Source organism: Halichoeres trimaculatus, unplaced genomic scaffold (genome assembly GCF_033239565.1).
Source record: "Halichoeres trimaculatus isolate MK-OKI-2021-1 unplaced genomic scaffold, fHalTri1.1 fHalTri1_scaffold_18, whole genome shotgun sequence".
NCBI classification, from domain to species: Eukaryota; Metazoa; Chordata; class Actinopteri; order Labriformes; family Labridae; genus Halichoeres; species Halichoeres trimaculatus.
The window spans coordinates 17,142,278-17,169,268 of record NW_027437196.1 but is presented as its reverse complement, the minus strand read 5'-3'; the positions used below and the strand labels follow the sequence as shown (position 1 = coordinate 17,169,268).

Below are 26,991 nucleotides of genomic sequence, written 5' to 3'. Positions count from 1 at the left end.
CACTGAACCAAACAGGCTCCTTCATATTTAGCTGGAAAATCTGCAGCTCTCTAAATGTCACCTGTAATTGACTGATCAGGAGGGGAGCTGCACATCTCAGCAAGAGTCTTACCGTAGTTTCTCTCACTTACCTTCATGCTTTATGTATTGTAGTTATTAATATTATGGAAAAGCAATAAAGCTAAAGCGTTGCTATTTCTGAGCTTCACTGAAAGGTCTGACATAAATGAGGCATGTTGTCTCTTTTACAGCTCTGCAGAATAAGAGGATGTTTGAGTAAAGTGTGAGCCTGAGAGCTGTTATCAGGAATAGAAGTAGAGAAATATAAATTAAAAATAACAGATAAATTAAAGGGCATGCATTTCATGGAATATTCATTGTTTCAAAGCCTCTGTGTGCCACGTTCATGTTGAGTTGACTCTGGTGACTCCCCTGTGTCAAATTAGTCTTGTTTTTCCAGAAGACTTCATTTCCCAGAAGCACCATCATCCACTGTGGTAAAGATGTACCTATTATTAAAGCATCCATTTGTTGCCAGAGCAACTGAGTGGAATATAGATTTTTTTTTATTACTACTAACTTTGTTTAAGACATCTTTTAGCATGATGCAAAGTAATCAGGTGATGTTTATGTTCCCAACCAATCACAGAACCTTTAATTCAGTTTACAAAAATAACCAACAGTGGCGTTTTCCCCTGGAGGCCAAGGAAAGCCATGCTTCCTCTCTTTTTTCCAGACTGTAGCAGTGACTTAATGAAAATGCTCCTTTTAACAGTTTCAATAATTCTTCTGTTTCATCACTGTCATCTCTTCCTTATTTCTTTCCTCTACTTATTAAGTCATTTATGATGTGAAAAACAGGTTATGTGGTGAATGAGCGGTGGAAGTACAATGTTGACACTGTTGTCCGCAGGGAAGCCAAGCCGAGTTAACATCCCTTGGTGAAAAAAACCCAAGATCGATTAACCAATCAGATGAGGCTGCGGTCATGACACTGCTCACCAGTGATTGGCCAAGAATATGTCAAGGGAAGCCACCCCGTCTTTGGCCTCAAACCAATCAAATCACAGTATCGTCATCAAGCCACTGAATGAAATCAGGGAGATTGGCACATTAGTGGTGTGGAAGCGGCCAGTTGTGCATTTGAGTGGGGGGTTGAATTAATAAATGAGATATTTAAGCTAAGTCGAGAGGACAGTGTACGTGTGTGTGAATGGGTGACGGAGGATGGGAGAGTGAAAGGGCGTGTGTCAGTGTTCAAAGTGTCGGTTACATAACAAACATGTGTAAGTAAAATGAGCTCTCAGAGCGCTCTTGACAGGTCATTCCATTACATGAAATAGCGATATACAAGCTGCAACAAAGTCTTTTATGCACCCCACTCCCTAAAAACAGATCAGAAGCTTTGTCTTACTTGGCTTCTTCAAAAAAAAAAAATCCCCACGCCACACCACTGGTAACGAAATCTCCATGTTTTAGTATTTTGGTCATGAGTAGGCACCTATATGAGAGACACTATTGAGAAACCAGTTGAACACTCTTCACAGTGCCTGAATCTGAAAGTAAAGACAGAAACCCTGTCAAAAGAAACTAATTAAAAAAAAAAAAAAAGAAAAAAAAAACTCAGCTGTTTGAACGTCAGCTTCATTAACTGCAGATTTGCCTCAACAAGCCCAACCTTCCTCCCATATGTCTGTTTTCTCTATGGTTTAAAAGTGAGCTCATGTTTACATGTACTACTGTGTGGCTCTATCGTGGTGCTTCACACCAATGCCTCTGTTTTTATACCAAACTCAGTATAAAGCTCAGAATATCATGATCAGAGAAGCAAGGGGAGACAAATCAGTCATTACTGATCAAAGTAAGTATGGTGAACTTTCTTATAAACACATTTAATCGGCTTGACTGATATTAATCCAAAACTTATGTTTCTTTAAAAAAAAAAAAAAGTGCACACACAGACATTCACTTTCCCAGACTTCTGCTGCAGCTGGCCATTGTTAATCAACCATTAAACTCAGTATTTAAGCGAAGAATGTTTAAATTTCACTTATCAGGCCACAAAAGGAACACACCGCTGGCAGCCATGGATACAACTTTTATGCCTTTTTTTCATTCACATTGATTAAAAAGTCCTCTCAAACTTTCTTCTCTGTATCTTGATCCGCAGCAGTGACTTCACAGGACTTGAACACCAGCCTTTTTAATGTCACTCCCCTCCACTCATGATAAGGGTTGTATGGAAATTAAAAACTGCTGAGTGTGAATAATGAGGAGGATGAATTGAAATAGATAAAGAGGACAGTTCCCCGGTGGGTCATGGAAGTCTCCTGTGGTACAGCTTGAGCAGCTGCTATGAAAGTTTTGTTGCACAGTTGTGAACATGAACATGATCATAGTTCCTGTCAAAAAGGTTTGTAGAAGTATTTTATTTTGAAAGTTCTCAGTTTGTGTCCCTCTGGTATCCCTGTAGTGGCTTCATATGATTTGTCCCGGCATAGAAGCACCTCACTCTGCCAGTGGATGAGCATTTAGAGTGTTGCCCTAGCCATTCAGAGGTTGTGTTCAGTCTTCAAAACGTTGCGATTTGCGTTTCCAAGTTTTCAAAAGCTGAAATAAAATCAAGCACTTCAGGCCACAACAATCTGAGAGAAACCTTCTAAATTCAGGAGGGACCGAGCAACATAGCAACTTAGCTCTAGGTGGTATGTGAGGTTTTCAAGCAGAGGCGGGGAGGCCGTCTTCACTCCATCAGCGCTGTTCCCTGGTGAGCAGAGGAGAGAGAAGGTGCCAAACGTTCACAGCCTGAGTAATGGGCTCTTAAAGCTCTATTCTTTCCCTCTTAGTGTGTGTGTGTGTGTGTGTGTGTGTGTGTGTGTGTGTGTGTGTGTGTGTGTGTGTGTGTGTGTGTGTGTGTGTGTGTGTGTGTTTGTGTGTGTGTGTGTGTGTGTGTGTGTGTGTGTGTGTGTGTGTGTGTCTATAAAATTTAATTCACTGCAGGGGAATATTTTACATCCCACTGATAATTTAGTGAAGTTAGAGGAGGGGAATGCCAATAATGGTGTGATGCTAAGATGTTCTTCTTTCCTTTGATTATTAATTAGCCAAAATGTAAGAGTGAGTCGAGTTATTGGCATGAAATCTTTTGAAGTGTTCCTCATTCCTCAGTTAATAATGCATGTTCTGCTAAAGACTGATTTTACCTCCTTTTGTCACCAGTTCAGTGGAAGCTGCTCGACAGGTTGAGGCAGTTAATGAAAAAATGAAACCAGGAGAGCACATGGCTGTGATACAAATAGATACATTGAGAAGAAAGAATCAGAAAGAACCTTGGTTCAAGTAAAAGCATGTTTTCAAAATGATGATGGGAGGATCATAGACAGCAGCGCACAAACTGGATCAAGTGTGAGCTGATAAATACAAAACTGGAGAAAATAGTAGCACATATCAAAAGATTTACTTGCCAATTATCACTACATTAACTCAACAGAAAATTAAAGAGGATTAAAACTGTGCAAAATAAAAGTACAATAATGTCCAAAAAAAAGTGTAGATGATTCAGCTAAAGTTCCATTTTCAGTCTGGTGCTGTAGACCCAGATCATAAATCCATTCAGCTCCTGCCTGCAGCAGGACTTGGTTCTGGACTCCACCTCTTAGTGGGAGTCTTGATTGACTATGCAGCTCAGAATTTTAATTCTATGAGAAAGTGTCAAGAAGTGGTTAGCCAGCGGATGTGAAAAATCTCTCCCATTGAGCGCACTTTTTGTGTCCAGAGGAGCCTGTTGCCAATCGCTGTATTTTATTGATATGAAGTGTCAGGGCAAGGGGCTCGATTAGCATAAACCTGTCATTGAAGGTAAAAGGTTTCAGCTTGATGCTGAGGGTTTCTAAAAAGCTTAAACTCAGATTTTTAAAGAGAAAGTAACTGAGGCCATGTCCAGACAGAGGAGCACGCTTGTTGCTACAGATTGGGGGGAACACAGCCACAGCACAACTTACACACAGAGCGTTGTAACACCACACAATGTGGTACACAGCTTCATATGACAAAAAAAAAACAAAAAAAAAACATTGTTTTGTTGTGAAAAAAATCTTTTTGATCACTGTGCTTCATTGAGGAAACAAACAAAAAATAAATGAAAAATACATAAAAAATAAAACAACTTACAGATCATTTCTCATAGTGGCATTTAACACTAGTCTTTGTTCTATTTTTCTACATGTCTTGAACCTTTGAGGACCATGGTTTCCTCTGACTATTAGCATTTTTACATTAGTCCTTTTTATTATACCGTCTTCAGTCATTACACCCTGTAAAACTACATTTCAAGGCTGCTTAGGAGTTGTTCAATGGTTTTCTGCACTGGTAACCATTATCTTAACACCACCTCAGTTGCTGGTCCCTTGGCCTCATTTAAGCCTCTTTGTTGCTTTAGCTGTAGCTCCTATTTGGTCATAAAATTATATCCAGGGGGATTTTATAAACTTCTTTAAACGTCTTGAAAATGTCCAGGTTTTGCTCAACTTGTTCTACGGACCATTGATATTCATAATTAACCACTGCACTGGGCCATAGCATTTCTATGATACACCTGCCTGTCAAAGTGTCGAGCATGCGTGCTGCACATGTCATTGTATGAAAGACCCACGCCACTCCTTCTCTCAGATCAAAACATAACATATATGCTGCCTGCTCAGACAGAAAATGCGACTGGTGGGAAGCACTGTGTACTGTCTTAAAATTTTTACTTCAAACAGGAAAAAAAATGTTTTAAATAAATGTGTGGTTTATTAAGCTACTTTGTCATATTTGGGTGTTCTTCCAGTATCTCTAAGGGGCCAGGTAAGCTGTCCTCTTTTAAGGTTTTCAAAACATCCTCAACCAACACCTTTCATCCTGTGGTACTGTAGTTTTAAATGAAACCTAGACTTATTAATTTGGGATGCATTTTTTTTTTACTGATGAAAAGAGTATTCCAATGTCACAAACATGACATCAAAATTTTGACTGTATGCACATTATCCGACTTATTTATTCATTTATTATTTTATTTATTTATTTTAATTTCTGGATATCCATACCTTTAATCATGAATCATTAGAGGACAAGACAGTGGATAAAGCAGGACAAGGTGAGAGTGGGGAGTGACATGCAGGAAAGGAGCTCAAAGCCAGGCCATACCAGCACTCCAATCCCTCATATTTGGAAAAAAGAGAAAAGAAAAAGATTTAAACAAAAAAAAAAAGAAAAATTCTTTCATTAAAATCATTTAAGGCTTCATCATTTAAGTAGGGCGACATGTCCACTCTCAAAAAGTGAAGCCACAATATTTGTAGCCCCCATGCCCATCTCCTCCATATTGACAATATGATGCATGAATGTAACCATAAAGTGAAATTGCATGTTTAACAAACTGTTTTAAACAAAGTATTTATTGTAAAATTGAGTTCTAAAATGCTCACTTATGTCAAGCGTTTAAATTCTGAGAAGTTTAGCTCGAATAAGTTATTTGATGCTATAAAATGGAAGCTTTAAAACAACATCTCTATCAACAAAAACCAGCCCTGCAGTATCCTGAGCAGCAGAATAGAAAAAGGATGGCAAGAGGAGACATAAAGAACACAACCTCCACAGTACTTCAATTATTTATGAGTGTGAATGTCTGCTTCAAACGGACACAAGGAGCTGTTCTGCTGTAGACTGTACCTACCTGTGGGACCCGTGTTATTTTATCCGTGAGGTAAATGTTTGTTTTGGCTTGTGGTTGGGGCAGGATGGAAATGTGAAGACTCACCAGCCAATCCCTAGACATCAGTATGACGTAAGCAGGCAATTACAACAAAGTTTAGGCCTCACTTGAGCATTAAAAGGAGTTGAAACTGCAACATCATGAAGGCAATCAGTGATTATTTGACACTAAAATCTGTTTTATTCTATTCTTAAATATTCAGACGTAATCTAACTCTGTGTTTTTGCAGCATTTATGGAGTCATGTCTGAAATGTGTCAATATCACAGTTTGTCCTGTTTCTCTGGGTATGTACAAATGCAAACACGGCAACTCGCAAGGCTTCACCAAAACACAAATTTCTCCACGGCCTTCCTGTTTTGTCCTTTACACTTGTCGATAAAAACAAAAGACCAGACCAGGCTGGACTGATTTCCCCTGCCTGTTAGAAAGGAACAGGAACACAAATCACGCACACTCACACACACACACACACACACACACACACACACACACACACACACACACACACACACACACACACACACACACACACACACACACACAATAGACCTGACTCTGGGCTGGTCTGAAACAGGGTCCAGTTGCAACAAGCAAACACCAGAAAATAGCTTTCACTTGTTCTTTCTCAGTATCTAGAGATCTGTTCTCTGGAAAGGCCTGTCTCTGTCTGTCAAAACAGAGATGCACAAATACACACAGTTACACACACACACACAAATGAACAAAAAGAAAAACGCAGAATGCATAGAAAAAAGACAGTTACACATTCAGGAGATGAAAATCCTGGGAAAAATCCAGGAAAACTGAACATGTAAGACGGTGCAAGAGTAGATAACACATGACCTCACCAGGATAGGTTTAGGGACATATACACATGCCATCAAGTTTTTGTTTGTTTTTTTGTTTGTTTCATTTTATGTGTAAATTTATGTGAGACACTTCAGACCACCAGGCCATTTGTCGGCCGTCTGTAGTGAAGTGATTGGCTTGTTCTTCCTGGAAGGATAGCAGCCCTCGAGGTCCAAAAAGCCCAACAAGGAGTATAGCTGGCTTTCAGCTTGCCTCATTATTTCTGTTTTCCAAGTTTCCCCTCATTGCTTTTCCTCAACTGATGCTGTGGCCTGCTAAAAACATGCGACAGCTCCATGCTGTTTTGATTTTAAATCAAGCTCTCCTTACAAGACAACGTTCCCCATTTTAAATATGTTTCAAGTTTCTGCATAAACCCACAGGAGCACTTGAAACAGAAATAAATATGATACATTTCTCGATGCGGTGAACTTTAAGAACTTAAGTTTGTGTATGTTGCATAAATATAGATCAATACATCAGAGAGAAACACCCAAACTCATGAACACACACACACACTCACACACCAACACACTGAGTAGAAGCTGGGAAGTTGCCTCAGGCACTTTGTGGCCTTTGTCACCGTAAATTACCTCACTTCTTGATTAAAGAAAACGTCAAAGTGTCTAAGCTCTTAAGTTGCTGAACACTTACACACACACGTACAGCAAAATAAATGGTCGCACATATGGAAAAAGTAACACACACACACACACACACACTCACACACACACACACACACACACACACACACACATACACAAATACCCAATTACTCATGGGTTTGCTGGTTAATGATTTGACTTTGGAGTAGAAGGAATTAAATGGTTGACTAAGCAGACTTTTTGCGAGTTGTTCAGCATCAACAAGTTTTTCCTTTTCTGAATCTTCATCCTCCTCCTCCTCCTTCCTTTCTCTTCCCTTTCCTGGCTTCTGCCCCCCACTCTGCATTGTAATGTCCCTGAATTGAGCTGTTCATTCAGCCAAGCACAGATAAGTGCCGAATAGGGGGACGAGCACAAAAGAGAAATCCAAGAAAGAAGCTGGGAAATCGGGACAGAGGGATTGAGCTTTCAGGTGGAAAGGAAAATGGTTTGTTCTTTCTCTCCCCCTCTATCTGTCTCTCTCCTTTACCTTGACAAGGGTAAGGGAAAGAAAGTGTCACACGGACAATAAGAAGTAAAGTCTTTCATACACTCAGCCAAATCCTCTCTAAGGTTGACAGAATTCAGGGGTGTTATTTTTATTAATATTTTATTCCCAACTATGAAATGAGCTTAAAGGTGATATCAGGTTTTAACGCAGCAGAGGGGTTTAAATGGCAAGGTGGTGTGTGGGCGGCTGTGTGTATTCGAGCATATGTGCATTCGTGTGTGCATGCAAATTGATCCATTTGTGCTTTTTTTTTTCTGTGCCTCGATTCCTGAGCCAGGACCACAGGCATTTTGGAAAGAGAATAGTGGAGGACAAACATGCAATAGAGAGCACATGATGTGAAGGAGGATTTAGAGGATTTGACAGAACAAGGGAAGAAAGAGAAGTTTGAGACGGAAAGTCTGAGAAATGTGCAAACAACATAGAGCGGTGCTAGACAGTGATTAAAAGAGTTTTCTGTTTTGAGGCATTTCTGAGTCGTTTCATGCTTTTCAGATGCTTTCTGTGTCGAGGCATATCAATATTTTGAGTTTGCAATAGCTCAACTCTCAACTGTAAAATTAAACAGCCCTTCTCTATAAAGGGGTCTCTATTTTCTATGACTCACTGAACTTTGACATTGGCCCTATGGCTCCCTCCTATAACAAGCAGAGTCACAAGATCTTGATTAATAAATGGGTATTTTATTCTCTGGTCAACCTGTGAGAACTAAGCAGAGGAAAGAGAAATAAATACCAGGTTTCAAATTTCATTAAAGACTGCCTAATCTATGTAGATAAAAACAGCATCGAATATACATATAACATGGCATTTACATTCTCATTGCTTAGTAATTTTGGCGCGTGTAGCATAGCAGTTCATTCATTCAAGCTAAGAGGTCTAAATCACAACACAGAGTTAGAAACATAAGCCCCGCTTCCACTAGGTGGTTCAGTTTGGTTCGTCTCGGCACAGCACTTAAAGATGTTTCTGCTGGCTAATGCCAGGACAGACCCCCAAATAACCGAGAGGAGCCGCTCCACTTTTTGGCATCCTTTCGTAGGGGTGCCAAATTAAACCAATCTGATCTCAGAAGGTGGAGCTACAACAACGCAGACCGTTGATTGGTCGAAAGAATCGTTACTTAGCGGGCAACAGCATTTGCATTTCTCCTGGTGGCACACAGCCTTCTCTGAAGAAAAAGCTTGAATGCACTTAGCATCAAAGAGCTAGAATCACAAGGAGGACCAAATGCTGGATTTCTTCCATCGTTGCTCTATGTCAACTGTCATGTTTTTCTTCTTTGTTGGATTTATTAGCTGGGTACACTGTGTCGCGCTGCTATGGTGTCACACTATTATGTTACGGCTGACACTATGTTGTCAGTTTATAATCTAAAATATATATTATATATTACAATTTACTGGTGACATTACATTTATTTGTTTTGGAAACATTTCTTAACAGGTCCCCGGGTCCCCCCTCCCTTTTAATGCAAAATGGTTCAGTCCTCCTAAAGGGAGCACCACTCTGTGCAGCAGCTCAGTTGATTAGTTGGAGGCTTCTACCAATCAACTGAGCTGCTATGTACAGCACAGTGCTCTAGTCCCACAGGAGACAGAGACGCCAAAGTGTCACTAAAGTTAGGCAGAGAAAAAAAGACCAGGCTGGGGGAGAGGAGCAAAGGGACGACAACATACCACCCATTTTTTCTACAAACAAGGTGGGTTTGGTTCATGTGGGAAAGTTCTGAAAGATCAGCCTGTTGTTGTTTCCTAACTTTGTGGTTTTTTTAGTTCGCTCACTTTTCTTCCCGCTCATGTATTTGAAGAAAACTCTGGGTTTGTACATTTCATTGTTCATGTTTGGCAAGCTGCCCATATTTAATCAGTTGCTCTTCCGTCAAAGTGATGCATGTGTGAATAGACACATACATTTTGTGTTCATGAATAGCAGATGGCTTTTTACATTATTATTATTTCTTTTTTATTATAGAGATAACAGATATAACAGTCTTTCTGTCAATAAATGAATCTGTATTCAGAGTCTTCAGTGCTTTCCCTAACAGTAACTGTCATGCTTTTCCTTTCACAAATATGGGAAATGATACTGAAATATATCATTAAAATGTACAGTTTTATATTGACAGCATAGGAAGTTTTTGCCGGCCTTGTGGTCAGCTATACAGGGGCCCAACAATATTTCTTTTCATGGGGCTCAAAATCCCTGGCGGTGTTCCTGTCCCCAGGTCTCTACCTTACCTGCTTTACACTCAATTCTATACCAAAATCAAACAGGAAACTGAGTGATCGACTGCAACTAAGGTTTCAAAGGCTTCACATATTTTTGTTTTGTTTGTTTGTTTGTGTTTAATTTGGTTGAACCAGCTGACCAGCCAATAAGATGATTTTAAGGTGTAATTTTCCACAACTGGGAATTCTTATTACCTCTCTGAAGTCCCTTTACATCAGAGGCTCCACTAATGAAGAAAGAAGGATCACCCAGAGTGGAGGCTTCAAGAGTAGCAGAGTCTTGTTCAGAAGCGAGGGTAAAATGCATTATGAATCAGACAGGTTGGTGCTGCATTAATAGTAATGGAGGCCTTGTTCTGAACTGTGTTTTAAATCTTTTATTCCTCACAATATAAACTGTGATATACTTTTAAAATACAGATCAGTTTTTATTAGGAAGAAACATTAATTCTGCATATGCAATTAATATTCTGTTTCACTTACTGTATTGTTCGAACAAAATAAGATCTTTCTCCCACTTTTATCAAGCTTGATCATAGCTTCTGCCGGTGAGTCTCTGACAGACTCTTCAGTTGTAGCGAAATGTTTCTCAGTAAACTTTACAGAAAACTAAGCATGGTTAGATAAGCTCTGCTTTCCCATCCATTTCTGACAGGGTTTGATTCACAGGCCTCTCAAGCTGTATGTGCACAGCAGGTGCAGCAGCTAAAAGCAAACACTCTGTGGCACATCTGCTCAAGAAGCTGTCAGTCAACGTTGCTATAGTGTTAACTAGCAACTGATAACAAGAATATGTGCACTTAAACGCTGCCTCCCCTGCCTGAATGTTCAGTGCATTGTATGACACCTACACTTAAAGAGAGGGTGTTGTGCTTTTCTGTATCAAAACAAGAATATAAAGTAAGAATGATGGATGTTCATTCTAAACCTGTGCAGATTTCCAAAGCTTTGCACATTTTCAGAAATCTCTGAATCTGTCTCAGAATAGTTTGTTCTAAAATTAGCATGGGAACATTACAAGACTTGCTAAGAAAATCAAGACATTGCATAAGGATATTCTGTTTGGTCCATGAAGTTTGGAATGGTGGGAGTCAAACACCAAGGTTAACCTCCAACAGGTGTCCAGAGGGCTGGCCAATCAGAGGGAAGGAGGGTTTCTGGAGCCTGAAAGCAACAGCAGTGTTTCAGATGGAGGCTGTAGTACAGTGTGATGAAACCACTGGATTTTTGCTGTTGTTGTTTTTGAGATGTAAGTAATATTAAGTTACTACAAGGGATACCAGAGGAAAGTATAGAACCTTTAAAAAAGAAGCCCAATACCCCTCTTTAATTTCAGTTTGCCAACTGCAGCTTATGATATACACTTTTGCACAAGTTGACCTTTCTGGTGCACTTAGTGTTTAATGGTGACAATAAAGCAAGTTTCATTTTGCATCAAACAGAAAAAGTAGCAGCTTGGCATGTGCCAGGCCAAAAACTTGACACAGCAGTGATATGAGAATTCCACATGCCAACATGGCAACAACAATGCTTAAATTGTGTGTCACTGTGAGGCAATCCAGGAAGTTTTCACTGCCAAGTGAAACACAATCAAGATTCATTGAACTTTACTGTCATAACTGCATGTTTATGCATGGATAGCACAAAATTTCTGTTTAAAGGTCCTGTTTTAAGCCCAATAACAATATCAAAGAGCCCGATAATGATAAAGAAGAAAAACAACATATTGAAAAAGAGATCAAAGAAGAGATCTTAAGAACAAGTAAAAATAAAACAAACATTGACTAAACAAAAAAATATATAAATTATAAAAATATTAAAATACTGACAAAGTAAACCAAGTCAGCCAAACCAACCACTGATGAATACACAAGGTTCAAATCTTCACCCATGGTCAATAACTCTGGATGGGGGCCCAAAAAAGCAAGACACTTGACATTGGAGCTGTAAATTTAACTAGGAGGAAACCCCTGGTTGGACCTAGCTCTCATGGTGGGAATTATACAGTATATCACATCTTGCGTGGGAGCCTTCAGGGATCTGGAAACATGCTTTATGAAGGGATATCTGGGCTGACTTGTTAAGGGGAGATCTATCTCAGCAAAGCCAACGGAGATCATTATAACTAAGCTCAGGCGCACAAAAAGCCCCCATTAGTTTGAGTTACTGACAGATTGTATGAAATAGTCAAGATTCTCATGAAATCCTCTTGAACCACTCATGAGAGAACATGACGTTCTTTCTGAAATACAACTTGACCATCAGGAACCCACTTGAAAATAGATCTGTATTTCTGGTGAAGCTGTGAGTGAGATGAAGTCCTCAAAAACAGCACACCTACCCCTAAGCAAGTCTCTTAACCTGGATCATCAAGACCCATGCACCTGCAGAGAGTAGAAACCCCTGTTAAAGTCTCCTGAAGGGCTCCCCGATGAGTCATGTGGAGCTGTGTGAATTTGAAGCAGGCGGGAAATAAAAAAAGCATGTGAGTGTGTTTGTGTGCCCTGTTAACCTTTCCTGGATAAATAAAGATTAAAAATGAAAGGGAGGGGGAGCCACAGAGGAGAGAGAAGCACTGTTCACCTCATGTCTACTCCCTGGATACAGAGGAAGTTCAGTGGCTCTGAGCTTCGTGTGAACTCTTGACCATCTCCTCTTTGCAGATAGCGTATCTTCAGGAGTCTGGGTCACTGAGGAGTTGATTTAAAGCCGACCGTCTGAGCAGAGCTTTTCTCCCCCAAGCCCATCCACCACCCTGCCCACTTCATGTCTTATCTAGAATAACACATGCCAGTCTACTGTCTTTCCTCTCATCTTGTTACCTGCTTGGCTGCTAATGGAAATTCTTCCTGTTGGTCAGTGACGAATGTCTTGTGCAAGAAAAGCATGCCAAACATCAAGGTGGAGAATTTTTGTTTGTTTGTTTCAGTTTGGCCAGGGTAAACAAGTGATAATGATAAGAGCTGTAACCATAATGTGCCAGGTCAATTAAAAGACTGGATGCTGAGCAGAGGAGAAGGAGTCTTCAGTCGTGGCTTCTGCTATGATATAAAACCATATACAGTACGTTCAAGCATCAAGTGCATAAAACATTAAGACATTCAACTACCTCCCTATTGTAAAATTGATCAAAGTACAATGTTTTCTAACAGATCATGGGAAACCACAGGGCTTTAGTAAGTACTGCTCAAGAAGACTGCAGGGTCAAAGCCTCTGGGGAACTTTCTTATGTATTTACAATGTTTAAAACTACTGCCATGGTTTAAAGCAAAGAATGTTACTATAAATAACTCAAATTAATCTGAATTTGGGTTGCCAGATTCTACAAATATTCTAAGTTGGAAACTTTCCATTAGTTACTGCATTTACCTTGTCATGTACATGTAAAAATGTTTTTGGTTTGTTATAAGCCAAAATGCAGTGCAAACATGCCTAATGCAATATCTTAAATGGGAACGTAAATAATTTTTCAGGAAATTTTCTGTATTTTTTTTCCTAACTGTCATGAATATAGGCACAGGGTGTGAGAACTAGGGGTGCAGGGGGTGCTGCAGCACCCCTAGCAAAATAAAGCCCAAACTCCTATTATTTAGAATTATGTTGCTTCAATAAATATACTTTAATAAACCAATTAATTCATGTTTTTTTCATGGGTATATTTATTCATGAAATGAAATACAGTGTTCTCAAAACGAGGAAATAAGTGAAATTGAATTCATCCAAATTTTCTCCAAGAGTGATGCCCGTCTTTGAGCTTGCCGCTTGTACATGAATGTTGGTGGGAACTATACAGGCACATGCACCTTCATCTCCTGTTTGGAGATGTGTTTAAAGGAGCCAATACCCAATGCAACACAGTACAGGAGGTTGTCTCACATCCCTCCAACATATACCCTCAAATTCAAGAATTGGGAGAATCTAATAAAAGTCTGCATGTGCTATCTTTGTTGCTTCTTTGGAGAGAAGTTTTTCAACCTTGAGACGCATATCCCTGAAGAGACTGACCCTGATCCATGTACACAGAGATGTCGTCAATATGTGTTATTTTTTTGTGCTGCCGCCGAGCGGTTTGCCCCCAAAAGTATCAACATTGGCCTCAAATTCAGCCAGTGCAGGTGTTTATGACCAGGGCTTGACATTAACTTTTTGGCTCACCATCAACTGTGGCTAGTGGTTTCCCAGAGTTACTAGCCACTTAGCATTTTTGCTGGCCACAATTTTGTTGTTGGATAATTATTTCCAATTTGATTAAAGTCAATGATAGTGTGCTTAAGTTTACTTGAGCCAGATTTACAAGCTTTACAGACAGATAATAAGTGGTTAGTGGCAATTTCCAATCTTGGAACCAGTCTGACCTAAAGGAGTTCTTTAAGAGACTTTAACATTGTCGGTGGTAAATAGTTTAATGTAAAGATGCCAACAAATCATGCAATTTTGTTTGTTTGTTTCTTGCTGTAAAGATCAGCTTTTTTGAATTGGGTGTCTTTGTAGTTTTTTGGTGTCTTTGTAGTTACTGGTCCTATGATTTCTTAACTCAGAAAGACATGATACAATCTGCCATCAGTGGCTTTAAAACTGCTCTCCAGAAACAAATGGATGATGTCACTGAGACTACAGAGACAGTTTATGAGCTGAACCTTTTCAGAAGGCTGTGAAAAACACAAAGGTTAATGTTGTTCTTTAAATGAACTGGTGCCATTACATTCCCAAAGAATGTATTGGCACCCATTTTCCTGCATCGTGTTGTCAGCCAACTGTGACTTTCTCTCTGTCTGTGTATTTATCCACATCCAGGGGTTTTGTTTTTTCAAGTCTGAGGATGCAGTAAGACTCTGCTGTATTGATGTGATTTTACACAAAACCCAAAGCATCTCATCCACTTTTTTATTTGAGCATGCTGCAGTTTAGCAAATAAATCAACAGACATTGGAGCATTTTGCTGAGAAGGGCTTTGTACATATTTGCTTTGTTTGCAGACAATACACTATGATGTTTTCTAGAGGCTGTGATTTGAGAGACTGCACTAAGTAAATGTGTAGAACAGTGCTAATATGACAAGGGACTGTAAACCTCATCACAAGCCCCAGTGAATCTCTGGGGACCCTGAAATCAGCTTAAATATGAGCTGATGTGAACGGGGAGTGTCTGACATGTACCCTGAGCTGAATACAAGAGACAGTTTCCTCTTCCAATCCCCTCACAGTAAGGATGTCTCATGGCAGGCGAATTAGATATGTAGACTCATAATTATTTTGTATGTTTTGCGACTCTGCACCTTAGGGTAGGATGTGGTGAGTGGAACAAATACACATGCTCTTAGTCCCGAAGCTGCTTGTTTGACTGCAGGCTCGCAGCTTTGATGTATTTAATTTAACTCGTGTGTGTGTGTGTGTGTGTGTGTGTGTGTGTGTGTGTGTGTGTGTGTGTGTGTGTGTGTGTGTGTGTGTGTGTGTGTGTGTGTGTGTGTTTGCAGGCCTTCTCTGGGAACTCCAACTCGGAGAGCTCAGTTCGCCATGAGCTGCAGCAAGGAATCGTGGCGCGCTTCTTGCGGCTTGTCCCGCTGGACTGGAGTGAGGAAGGACGGATCGGTCTGCGTATAGAGGTGTACGGCTGCTCATACTGTAAGTAGAACTTTATCCTCACATACATACAAATAATCTCAAGTTTTAACACCAAGACAGCCCTGTCTCCAAAACACTGCATTTGAATATTACTAAATTCTCTTCCTGATAAACTTCTGTAAGCAGGGTATTCTCTGCCTGGGTAATGTACACAAACATTTTGCAAGTAAATGGAAAAATTTCATTGATCTAGATCGTTTGTAAAATCAAGTACTGAAGACTGCAGACTTGAAAAGCACTACATCCCAAACTTTTGTCCTGACTTTTTGTCCTGATTCTAGTCATAGTTTACAATAAGGCAAAAAGGCATCAGATGCACTTGTGTTTAGGGTCGAGTATCATGTGTTGGTCTAATAAAAGAAAACACAAGGTTAAAACATTATTACATTTGTTGTATCCACAGAAACTAGTCATAGGAACACAAGGCTACAGAAACAGGTAGGGATGGCAGCACAGTCACTTGTATTTCTGTTCAGTCATGACAACACAATGGCTGCATCTATGAAAACACAGCCGGAGCAGACTCACACTCATCAAACTGTCTTAAAAGTATTGTATCTGCTACATGACATGTCACATTTTAGAGAGTTGTAAATCACTGCGTACTAAGAATTTATGGATATAAAGAAGATAAGAACTGAGCAGTTGCAAATACCTGTCATTGAGGCAACTAAAGATAAAAGAGTTCACTAAGTATACCCATGGGCGTACATTTACATTCTACAAAGTGTTCTCCAGGAGAACAATCTGGAAAAAAGGGGATATACATATCCTGAGTTATATTTCATTTTCATATTTCAAAGTTCAGCTAACACAGCCCCATAGCACAGATAGGGATTGATCTTCCCCTGCATGTAAAGAGGATAGGGGTTTACATCACTTCCCCTCCAGGGCATAGCCCCTCCCAGTCAGACTGATTGGCATAACAGATCTCACTCATCATTGTGGAGCTAGGCAGTAAACACACAAAGACCGGGAAAAATGTGGAATATAACATGAAATTAAAGACAGTTGGACTCAACATTGATCTGTCAAAGCTACCATACAACAAGGAGTTCATTGACATGAAGCTAGAAATCATATCCTGACATTTATATGTACCTGATTTCAACCCCTGGAAAACACACAATGCAAAGCCTGAAAACATACAAAAGCATGTATATGATTCAGTTTATAGTACACAATGTATTGGCCCAAGTGAATATACATATTATCTATTTGACTTTTGGTATTGAAGTATAGGTAATATCAAATACTTTCATACAACACAGCTTCAACTGCTTTGTGCTGGAGTACCCCCTTATTTGGAAAACTGGGTTAGCCTCAGTTTGAGTTACCATATAAATCATGTCGAGCACAATGTTCATAATCAAAAAGAAGACCTTTCAGTTATGAAAAATATAGCTGAATGAAATATGCTATTTACATTTAAAGCTTTCATAATTTATGGTCTGGTTTTACCCAAAAATGCAGCATAAATTGACGTCAACTGGCACAAAATGGGGAAGCACAAATCCAGCTTTCGTTGCCTAGATTGTTTCTGTACAGCGATCTTTCTGTTTCTCTTTTCTTTGTCTTTTGGTAGCCTGTCAAAAGATAGCTCTGACTGCTTTCAAAGCTGTTTGTTCAATTAATCTAGCAACAGCTCTCCCCCATTTTCTGATATTGTTTTAACTTTGGATGGCATTTAAATCTGCGCTGCAACTCATCTCCCTCTTTCTCCTACTCGGTGAGCGCAAGCACAGTGACTTCTGCTAGCTGTGACGCCATGTGCATACCTTCAATACTCCTCAATCATACAAAACAATTGGCCATGTCATTCAGTGCATTCTCTAGGTCACTCAGGTCTCTACAGGTCACATGCTGGGCTTTGACCCTGTAGGGAAATAGTATCAATGCATTGAGAGTTGTGAACAAGATTTCAACAGAAGAAGAAATGAGTGATCAAGATTAAAGGGAGGGTGTTATGATTTACTATATGCCTCCAACAGGCCTCTAAAAGGCTGACCAATCACACTGAAGGGGCTTCGTGGACCTGAGAGCCTTCAAGAGACAGCAGCGAATCAAAGTGTTTATGACAAAGGATAAAATGAGGGTTTTCTAAATATGAATTTTCCCCTCTTTAGGCTTACTTGTTTGTCCATTGTTTTATGTAGCATAACCAGTGGGATGTGCAGTAGTAACAAGCTGAAAAAAGGCATATCACCACTTACTGTAATGGAGGTGGACACAGTTCTGTCAATAAATCGTCTTCTTTCCTGAGACAGGGAAAGAAGTTCAATTAAATTTTCTTATTGAGCTCACCTTACCTTCTTTGTCGGACCAGCCAAGCAATCGTCTAGTGACACGGTTACTACTCGTCATTATAGGCCCGGTACTTCATAATTCCTTCAGGAGCCAGGAGGAATGATGCTGAATCAAACAAAGCAGTAAAACTCCCTTTCTCTCATTTGATCCTGAAATGAGGTGCATTAAACTTCTGAGGGATCAAGGGCACGTTTATTACTGCAGTGTAAATCTTTCTGGGATACGAATTCAATGCAGGATACGCATCATGGAGGACGTGTATTTGTTATACAATTCTTTGTTTTGATTTAGCTAAAAAGGCTCCACTGCTGTAAAGTGGAGCATAAAATTACAGTAGATGACAGCATGTGAAAGATTTGATGCTCAGTTTTTGGGGGAATCATCAGTATTGAGTTTGAAATATTGAACAAAATATAAAAAGAGAAGGAGAGCTGCAGGGAAACCTCCACTAAAGGAGTAAGAAGTGAGGAAAGAAACATGAAAAGGTCAGGGCTAAAAACAACACACTGGTAATCCAAACAACGCCAAGATAAAGACCAAATACTCAGAAAAGGTGAGGGTAATCAGGCGGAGGTGAAACATCAAACAGATAAAGACTAAAGGAAGGAAAGAGAGATATAAAGGCAAGAAATAAATCAAAGAGTAAAGCTATTTATCATGTGGTAGAGTAAAGTATAACACAGGATTTTGTGTGTGTGTGTGTGTGTGTGTGTGTGTGTGTGTGTGTGTGTGTGTGTGTGTGTGTGTGTGTGTGTGTGTGTGTGTGTGTGTGTGTGTGTGTGTGTGTGTAAAAACTTTTGTGACTTTTCAGGTATAATAATTATAGGAATACCTGGAGAACAACCTTTGTAGAAAACAAATATGTTTGCAGCTGAAAGTCAGTTTAACAAAAACCTGTTTTCATGGCTGCTTTAGCACACCTGCTGCCTCCATTTCACTGTCTCAGACAAAACACACTAACTAACCCTCACTGTTTCACACCTGTCACAGCCACGCTTTCCAGAGTGAGCTTTTCATCCTTACATTTCTAATTTACAGTCACCTTTTGGTTCATTTAGCAAAAAGTGGAAGTTAAAATATTTCCTCCAGAAAGTTTTGTAGCTCAAGCATCATTAACAATTCTTATTATAGATCCATGGGGGGTGCTCAGTTGTGTTACTTTTTTGATCAAATTGTGTTTTGATGTTGTTTTTCTTCATTATGAGGTCTTTCTGTGTGTAAATCAAAATTAACACCAGTTAGAATCTGTCAAGACAAAAAAAATGGGTAGCAGGAATATGCAGAGCACAGATAGACAAATACACACACACACACACACACACACACACACACACACACACACACACACACACACACACACACACACACACACACACACACACACACTTCCTTACAAATGTATCATCCAGGGAACTGACTCTCCCGCAGCCTCTTGCTCTCATCCTATTAAAGGCTGCCAAATTGATTTTGATAACAATTTTCAATTAAGCCTCTGCATAAATTACCGTTATAAATGACACACATACATCTTTCATTCCGGGTCTGCACTGAATGTGTGTGAATACAAGGGCATGTACTGCATTCCAGTCAGTCCTCACCTCTTTGATTGTATTTCCCTCCTTCATTTCCTTCCAGTGTTAGAAGAAAAGCTAGTCAGTTATGATAAGGAGGACAAGAGCTTGTGCAAACACAGGGATGCACCAGCATATGCACAGACGCACAAAGCAATAAAACAGGAATGCAGTCTGCTCTAAGTTTAAACCCATCACCTGTCCCCTTTGACAAAAACACAGGCGCACTCACAACCATCTTCAACCATATGATTCACTTTGAATACAAAAGGCTGCCTTTGTGTGATAATAAAAGGAACTTATTTCTCTATCAGAGGAGAGTCCTCTATGTATCACTGTGTTTCATAACAGTGTCACAATAATGCAACATTTTCTTAAAGACGTTTTATATCGAGCCACATAAACATTCGCACCTGATCAAATCTTTCAACATTATACGACATCAGCAGATCAAATGTTCCACACCATAGCTTAAAAGAAATAACCCTGAACTAGTAATAAAAGTTTGAAAAAGTGAGTCAGTACAAGTGGCTCCATCATCCTTGTTGATAATTTCATGCATGATGTAAGTGTTTCCAGGAGACCAGTGGAAACGTTGCTCCAAGTGGTGAAGAAGGCTTCATGAAGGACATCCACTGTCTGGGACTGATGTACATTTTTTTGTAAATTCCTCTCTCCATCCATCCCCAAATGTTCTCAGTGTGATTTAGATCAGGGGAACATGCAGGATGGTCCAAAAGAGTGAGGTCATGCTTCTGAAAGAAGTTTTTTTTCAGGCGAGCATTGTGAACTTCAGCATTGTTCTGTTGAAAAACCCAGTCATTACCACACAGACCAGGGCCCTCAGTCATGAAGGAGACCCCCTGCAATAGCCACGTAGCCAACCACCGATTGACACCTCTGCACAACCTGAAGCTCCATTGCTCCATTGAAGGAAACAGCCTCCAAGATTATGATGGTGCCCCTTCCACAGTGTTGTGGAGAAAACATCTCCAGTTGGATCTCCTTGTCATTTTGTCTGGTGACAAAAAAGACATTACTTGCTAGATGTCGGTGTAAAATGACTTCTCTTGCCCACAAATTCCATGCTGTTAACTAAAACTTGCACATTCAACCATCATAATCCCCCTTTCTGCAGTGAGGCTTACTGATAGACAAGCTAAGGCTAATATAACCTTCAACTGCTAAGAATAATGGATAGAAAAGAGTGAATCACAAGCAGACAACGGAATAAGCTTCTCCATCCTGTGCTAACTGCTTTTTGTTATTCTATGGTTTGTCTAGCAAACATGACTCATCATCTACTTCAGTCAGGACTCATCAGACATTCATAAATGTATTAACTGTAATTTTCAGGTCTCATTGCAAAGCAAAAATGATCAATAGCATGTTGTCTCTGATGTAAAGCCTAAAAAAGGAGCAATACTTCCTGTTGAAATGGGCTGTGAGGAGTTTCCAAGGTATCTTGAAAAAGTCTCCCTTCTAGATATATGCCTGATCGGGATCCACACTTAAAAATGAGATTATCAACTCCAATATAGGTTATTTCAAAATGCTACTTTGTAGCTTTCCTGATCGGGTTAAGCAGGATCGGATTGATTTATGGCACGTCAAAGTCTCTATAACAACACCATGCCGGCTGACAAAGTTTAGAAATGAGAAGAGAGATCTGTGTTGTTTCTCTGCTGAATATGATTTCTTGGATTGAATTTGTAGTGAAGGTGGACACAGGAGCCGAACATTCAGACAGAAAAAGGACAGAAGAGCAGAGGAAAGCTACCCAGAAGAGTGATAACGTACAGGCTAAAGGCTAAAACAGGGGCTAAATTGTTTGTGATAATGTTCATTCCAACCCACATGCAGCAGTTATTCTGCAGTGGTCTGTCAAATTTAAGGGTCTATCAATAAAGTGAAAAGTGAGGTTAAGTTAGCTCTGCTTGGTAGATGACACATAACTAGGATTCACTGACATCACACATTGTGGAAATATTTCACAGCACTGAGCTGTCAGTAGTGCTACATATTGAAAACTGACAAAGTTTGCTTGTTGTCACGTTAGCCTATGGATACATCGTAGCTCTGGCTGCTGATAGGGCTACATAAAGCCGGCTTCTAACCAACGGTAAAAACTAACAAAGTTTGCCTGTTGTCAAGTTTCAAACGACAGTGCTGTAACTGTACTGATAAATACCTTACCTTGTTGTAGTGTATCCAGTAAGAAGTTGTCTTGAGCAAAGAAAATTTGTCCTGAAACAAACACACGCCTTGTTAAAAGTCACTTCTTCACGACAGTGTGAGTGAGACTCTGTGCATTTTTACGATTATCAAGGCCAAGTAAGAAAATTAAAGCAGCTTTAACTTGTTGTTTTTATTGGATTTAACTGGAACAGCAAAGTTATAGATAAATAATACCCTTTATGCAGCTAATGTACCAGCTTGCTAAAAAATTGTGTACCCTTGGACAACATTCAATGAGAATGATGAATCACTGGGACAGGTGGTAATCTGCTTGGACTGTTTTATAATGGTAGGCTGTTTTTTTCCTTGAAAAATAAAGTAGCCCTTTGAACCATGATTTACAAGTCAAGAGTATGCATTTCTCAACTGTAAATAAATAACTTGATTTAAAAAAATGCCATTAAGTTATTCATCATAAACAGTCAAAAAAAAAAAAAAAAAAGAAAAATATTTCAGACATGCATGTTATTTTGCTTTACTAGCTAAAAATAATACGGGTTTTGTTTGATAAGTGCCCATTTTTCAGTATCAATGTGTTTGTATGTAGTTTGACAGCTGACAAGGTTGCTGTGCTCAGCCTTACTACACCAGACTGCCTGAAGATTAGATTAGATTATTGTTTTCCAAAGAAGCTTCTTTACCAACCTGTCAAATGTCTTCTAACATTGTGTCAAGATTTAATATGCCAGTGCGATTGTTGCTGCTCTGAGTCTGTTCAAATTCAATACCTGCAGGCTGTAATTGCCATCTGAATTCATCTGAGGCTTGTGCATGAAAAATTTCATCTCCGAGGTTATGAATTCCTCTGCTGTCCAAGCATTTTCAACACAATGCTTTAGAAAGTGTCAATTTAAGTTATATTAGAACCATTTACAGCTGTCAAAGAGCAAAAAACTTTAAACTAAGTTTCTCCAAAGGGCCTATTGTTTGCACAATACATAAATCAAAACTTTCTCTTTATCACAAAATCCCTGACTGTGTCCCATTACACATAATAAGACATTTATACAACAGGGAATAGGTGCTCCTAAACAACAGTGAAATTAGATTTAGAGGCTTAGCGAGTTGTGAGCAGGAAAAGATAATGAGTTTCACTTCTCCTCCTTAACAGATACCTCTGACGTGACCTCAGCCCCGAAGTGGAGCTGCTCTTTAGCCAGTAGAAGAAAACTTTGATTATGTTTGACTCCCAGAAGTAATTAGGTTTCATCTGTACCAGCTAAAACATGATAGAAAAGATCAAAATAACTATTATAGCCTTTCCTTCCAAGATTAAGATAAGAATCTTTAATTTCAATTTTACTCTGAGGTTTACTGCCTTCAACAGCAAGACCTAAATCATCTGAAATAAGATATGTGGTCACAAATGATTCCCTGATTTGTATGCCCATGTGGTCACTTTTCTTAAACAATACTAAAAACTTAGGATGTACAAAACACTCTGAAAAAATATGGTATTTCTTCTTGTCTATGACTTACATTGAAAAATTAAAAGAACATTTGTTCATTTATACATTCATTAATTTCTTTGTCCACCTATCTTGGATTAATAGAGTCATGGTCTTTTTCACAAAACCACAGTTGATCTATTTTTAGCACCAAGCATCCTAAGCATTAAAACTCTGCAAGCATCAGCCAACATAAAAGTGTGCATCCAGTAATCTTTTGTTCAACTTTTAGACCTTGCTGCTTGACAATGCCACACCAAGAATCAGAAATAAAGAGTGGTCTGAAGTGAAATGTCACAGAGTAACGGGTTTCAAGCATACAGCTCTGTTTTAAGTGAACTTAACAGTCAGCACCTGAGGAAGCTCAAGAGCCATGAGTCTATTTTTGTAACTTAGCATGTAGCGTGCTGCAAGTGCACGGAACACCATTAATGGGAACTAGTCCTTGAGTGTAAAAAAAAAAAAATAGACAAAGTAATGGCTTTGCATGATAAAAGATATATTCTGAGCCAACCAGTTATTACAGCTGTATACTGGAAGTATAGATGGGTGAAATGTGACGGCTGCATGTTCAGAAGTAAAAGTGAAGCTGATAGATTTGGAGCTCCTCTCATTGAGAGGCAGCAGTCCAGGTCCTAAACATCCTGTATACAGGCCAAAAGATAAACCATGAGTCAAACTGTTGCATCAAAATACTTATTTACTCAAGGATGTGTTCTGTAATCACTCGGATTTCTGTATAGACCGTCATTACTCTGCTTAGGAGTAGAGAAAGAAAAAAGTAATTGAACTTTCCAAAACTGCAAAATTCTGCATCAAACTGACACAAAGAGGGAGAGGCACAGTGTGTATATTGCAGCTACACCAAGCAGCAACCTCCGGTCTAAGAATATGAGACAATGCGTAAGTGCTAAAATCTGCTGTTTCTCGAGTGTTCACTTGAGGCTGGCTCTGGAAGTACCAGAAGTCACATACACACCAAGCCAAAAAAAAGCCATTTTCAGCTCATATTTACAGCCTGGTTCAAAAAACGTCTCCTGTCTGAGTCGCTAATTTTACTACTGGCACCCACTGTACGGGGGTGAATTTTTTTCTAACTCGGCCGTTCAGAGGATAGTACGATCGTTGGCTCCCCCAATAAGAGGCACAGCTGAGGGTCATGTGACCAACAGGCTGTAGGTGAAGCCCTTGCCATTACCAATATGGCCGCTATAGCCGATGTGCTTCATTTTCCATTTCAGAAACTGACGGGTGATGTTGACAAGACTGCGTCCATGTTTTATACAGTCTATAAGCTACACCAGCTGATCTTTCCTGGAAGGACTCCTTCTCCAAAACTCATTACCAATGCAAGAGCACACCTAACAGAGGAGTAGTTTGACTTCACTTTAGAGGTGGAGATGCAGAATCTATCTCTATGTACAGCTGTTGAAGATGAAGGAAGGAAAATATCTATTTTTAAAGGAAAAACCTCAGACTTTTTCGATGTCATGGTAATGACAGCACCAGCCGCAACATAAGCAGAACATTTATGTATATATACGTAATTTTTTGAGCGACAGTAATTCCAGAGAGAAACAACCTTTTTCTGGCAGTTTCTGTTTTGATTTTCTGACACTTATAAATGCTGTCCTTCACATGTTTACATGTGTCAGATAAAACACATAATCATAAACATTTGATGAGCACATGTGTACAAATCAGATACTTGTGATAATAGAGAGACAGGGACACCTACACATGTACACACATCTACGCTCATACGCACACACAGTCCCTCTGGTTTGGAGCATCATTTCTCAGGCTTGTCTGTCAGCTGTGTTTTGAAGCCCACACTGCTTTCTCATGATTACGCTGTCACTGCTCCTTTCTTTGTCATTCAGTCAGAAAATAAGAACTCATACATTTCTCTGTTCATCTACTCATCTTTCTCAAGTTCTAAAAGAATCATTTTTTTTCTAAATGTTTACCTGCTTCCCAATCCAGAGATGAGAGAGAAAAGAAGTACAACGACAAAGAAAATGAGGAGGAAGAAAACACAAAAGAAAAGTAGTAGGAGGAGAAGAGGGAGGCAGATAAATATAGACGTTGTGTTCCAGCACAATCACCAAATATGTTGGTTGTAGATGATAATTCTAGGTTTTGGAAATGTATGATAATTAAATGCAACACCATATTATGACTCATCTAGGACTGTGCAATGAAAGGATCTGTGTTTATGCGTCTGAGCCAGCTCGAAAGCCTATAAAGGAGTCCTGATGAAGCGTGCTAGAGAATTTACATGCTCATTTCCATTTTGATTAACATAGGATCAACAGAAAATCAATTATTTCATAAATGAGTCATGAAATAGTAGCGTTGAATGTGACTGAAAGAAGCAGAGGGAACAGATTTAATTTACTCAGCAAACACAATCAGTCTGCTGCGCAGGGAATTTCAAAAGAATGCACACATATCAAATCAAACCTCACCCTTTGGCCTGTTTATGTCAACAGTAGTTTAAATGCGTTCTCTGAATGTTGTTTCATCATCATCTACTATCAGGTCTGAGAAATGTTCTTAAGAAGGGTGCTTTACGATAGCATAAATGTCTTTTTAGCAAGCAGCAAAACATAAACCAGTACAGGGGCATGAAGAAAAAGTACTTAAAGGTCCCATATTATGCAAAAATCACTTTATTAAGGCTTTCCTCCCAGCCCACAAAATGTGATCTTGAATGACAAAACCTGTACTAAGTAGTTGTAGTAGTAGTAGTTGTAGTAATAGCTGTTTGGATTTGGGGGATTTTCCAACGTCAGCGATTTCCTTTTTTGACCAATCAGGAGCAACTCTGACCTGATTGGTCCACTGGAGCAAATACCCCCGAACCCCTTCCCCGCCCACTCCCACTCTGGAGGAGAATGCCAAAGTTAGCTTCAGGATGCTAAATTTAGCTTACAGTAAACGAGCTTCGCTGTTTTCAAACATTGTGCGCTTGGAGCTCGTGGCGCTGTTCTCAGTGATGCGGGAGAGCGGGGCGGTATCAACTGTGGCTCATTTACATATGAAGGTCACGCCCACTAAATCAGAGCGTTCTGAACAGAGGGGCTATGAGAGCCTGGAAACAATGCTGCTGGGCTTGATTTATTGGCTTTTTGGACCAAAACATGTTACTTCCATTTCATGGTAGCTCCCCATGGAGTCTAATTCGACCCACGGGTTGAACTGAGAAACCTGGGTGCTTGGTGTGTGTGCAGCAAGTTTTGGTGCTTAAGGAATATAATATTCGGTGCCACTATGAGACCCAGCGTGGTGGAAAATACAACAGCTTGCAAAGACAACAAAGCAGAGACAGAACAAATGGATAGCTGGTCCGTCTGAGGAAACAGCAGTCTGTTTTCAACCGGGGCCGAGAGGTCATTGATGCAGTGGTGGAAGCCCACAATGTAATTGCTGAAAAAAATAGCATTAGCATCAAAAAAGGTTCCATGAGGTGGAGTTTTTGAGAGGCCACAAACTTTTACCAACATTAGCCTGACGAAGAATACTGTGGCAGAGAGGATCCCAGAACAGTTTTTCATATGTTTTATATGAATACAAGGCAGTGGATAACTTTATCTTTTTTACATAAGTGTTTAAAACATTTCCCACTTCAGTTCATGAGGTGTGGGGGCTCTACTTATGTGTTCAGACTAACTACATAGATGTGAATAAAAGAGTTTACATAATTTGTGGATCTTAAAAAGTTGATTTAATCTTTGAGTGCAAAAATACTTGTAATTTAATGTTTTGTGGCTTTGTACAATCACTGTGATCAGTTATAAAGCACTTGCAGTTG

General features: G+C 39.5%; 1 protein-coding gene across 1 annotated transcript in view; it reads left to right on the top strand.

The window, feature by feature from the left end:
• Nucleotides 1-26,991, top strand: part of cntnap2a (contactin associated protein 2a) — a 533,013-nt gene that overhangs the window by 269,882 nt on the left and 236,140 nt on the right. The window contains exon 4 of the mRNA XM_074693022.1: nt 15,463-15,610. Within this exon, the coding sequence (XP_074549123.1) occupies nt 15,463-15,610 (148 nt within the window). The remainder of the gene's footprint in view (nt 1-15,462; nt 15,611-26,991) is intronic.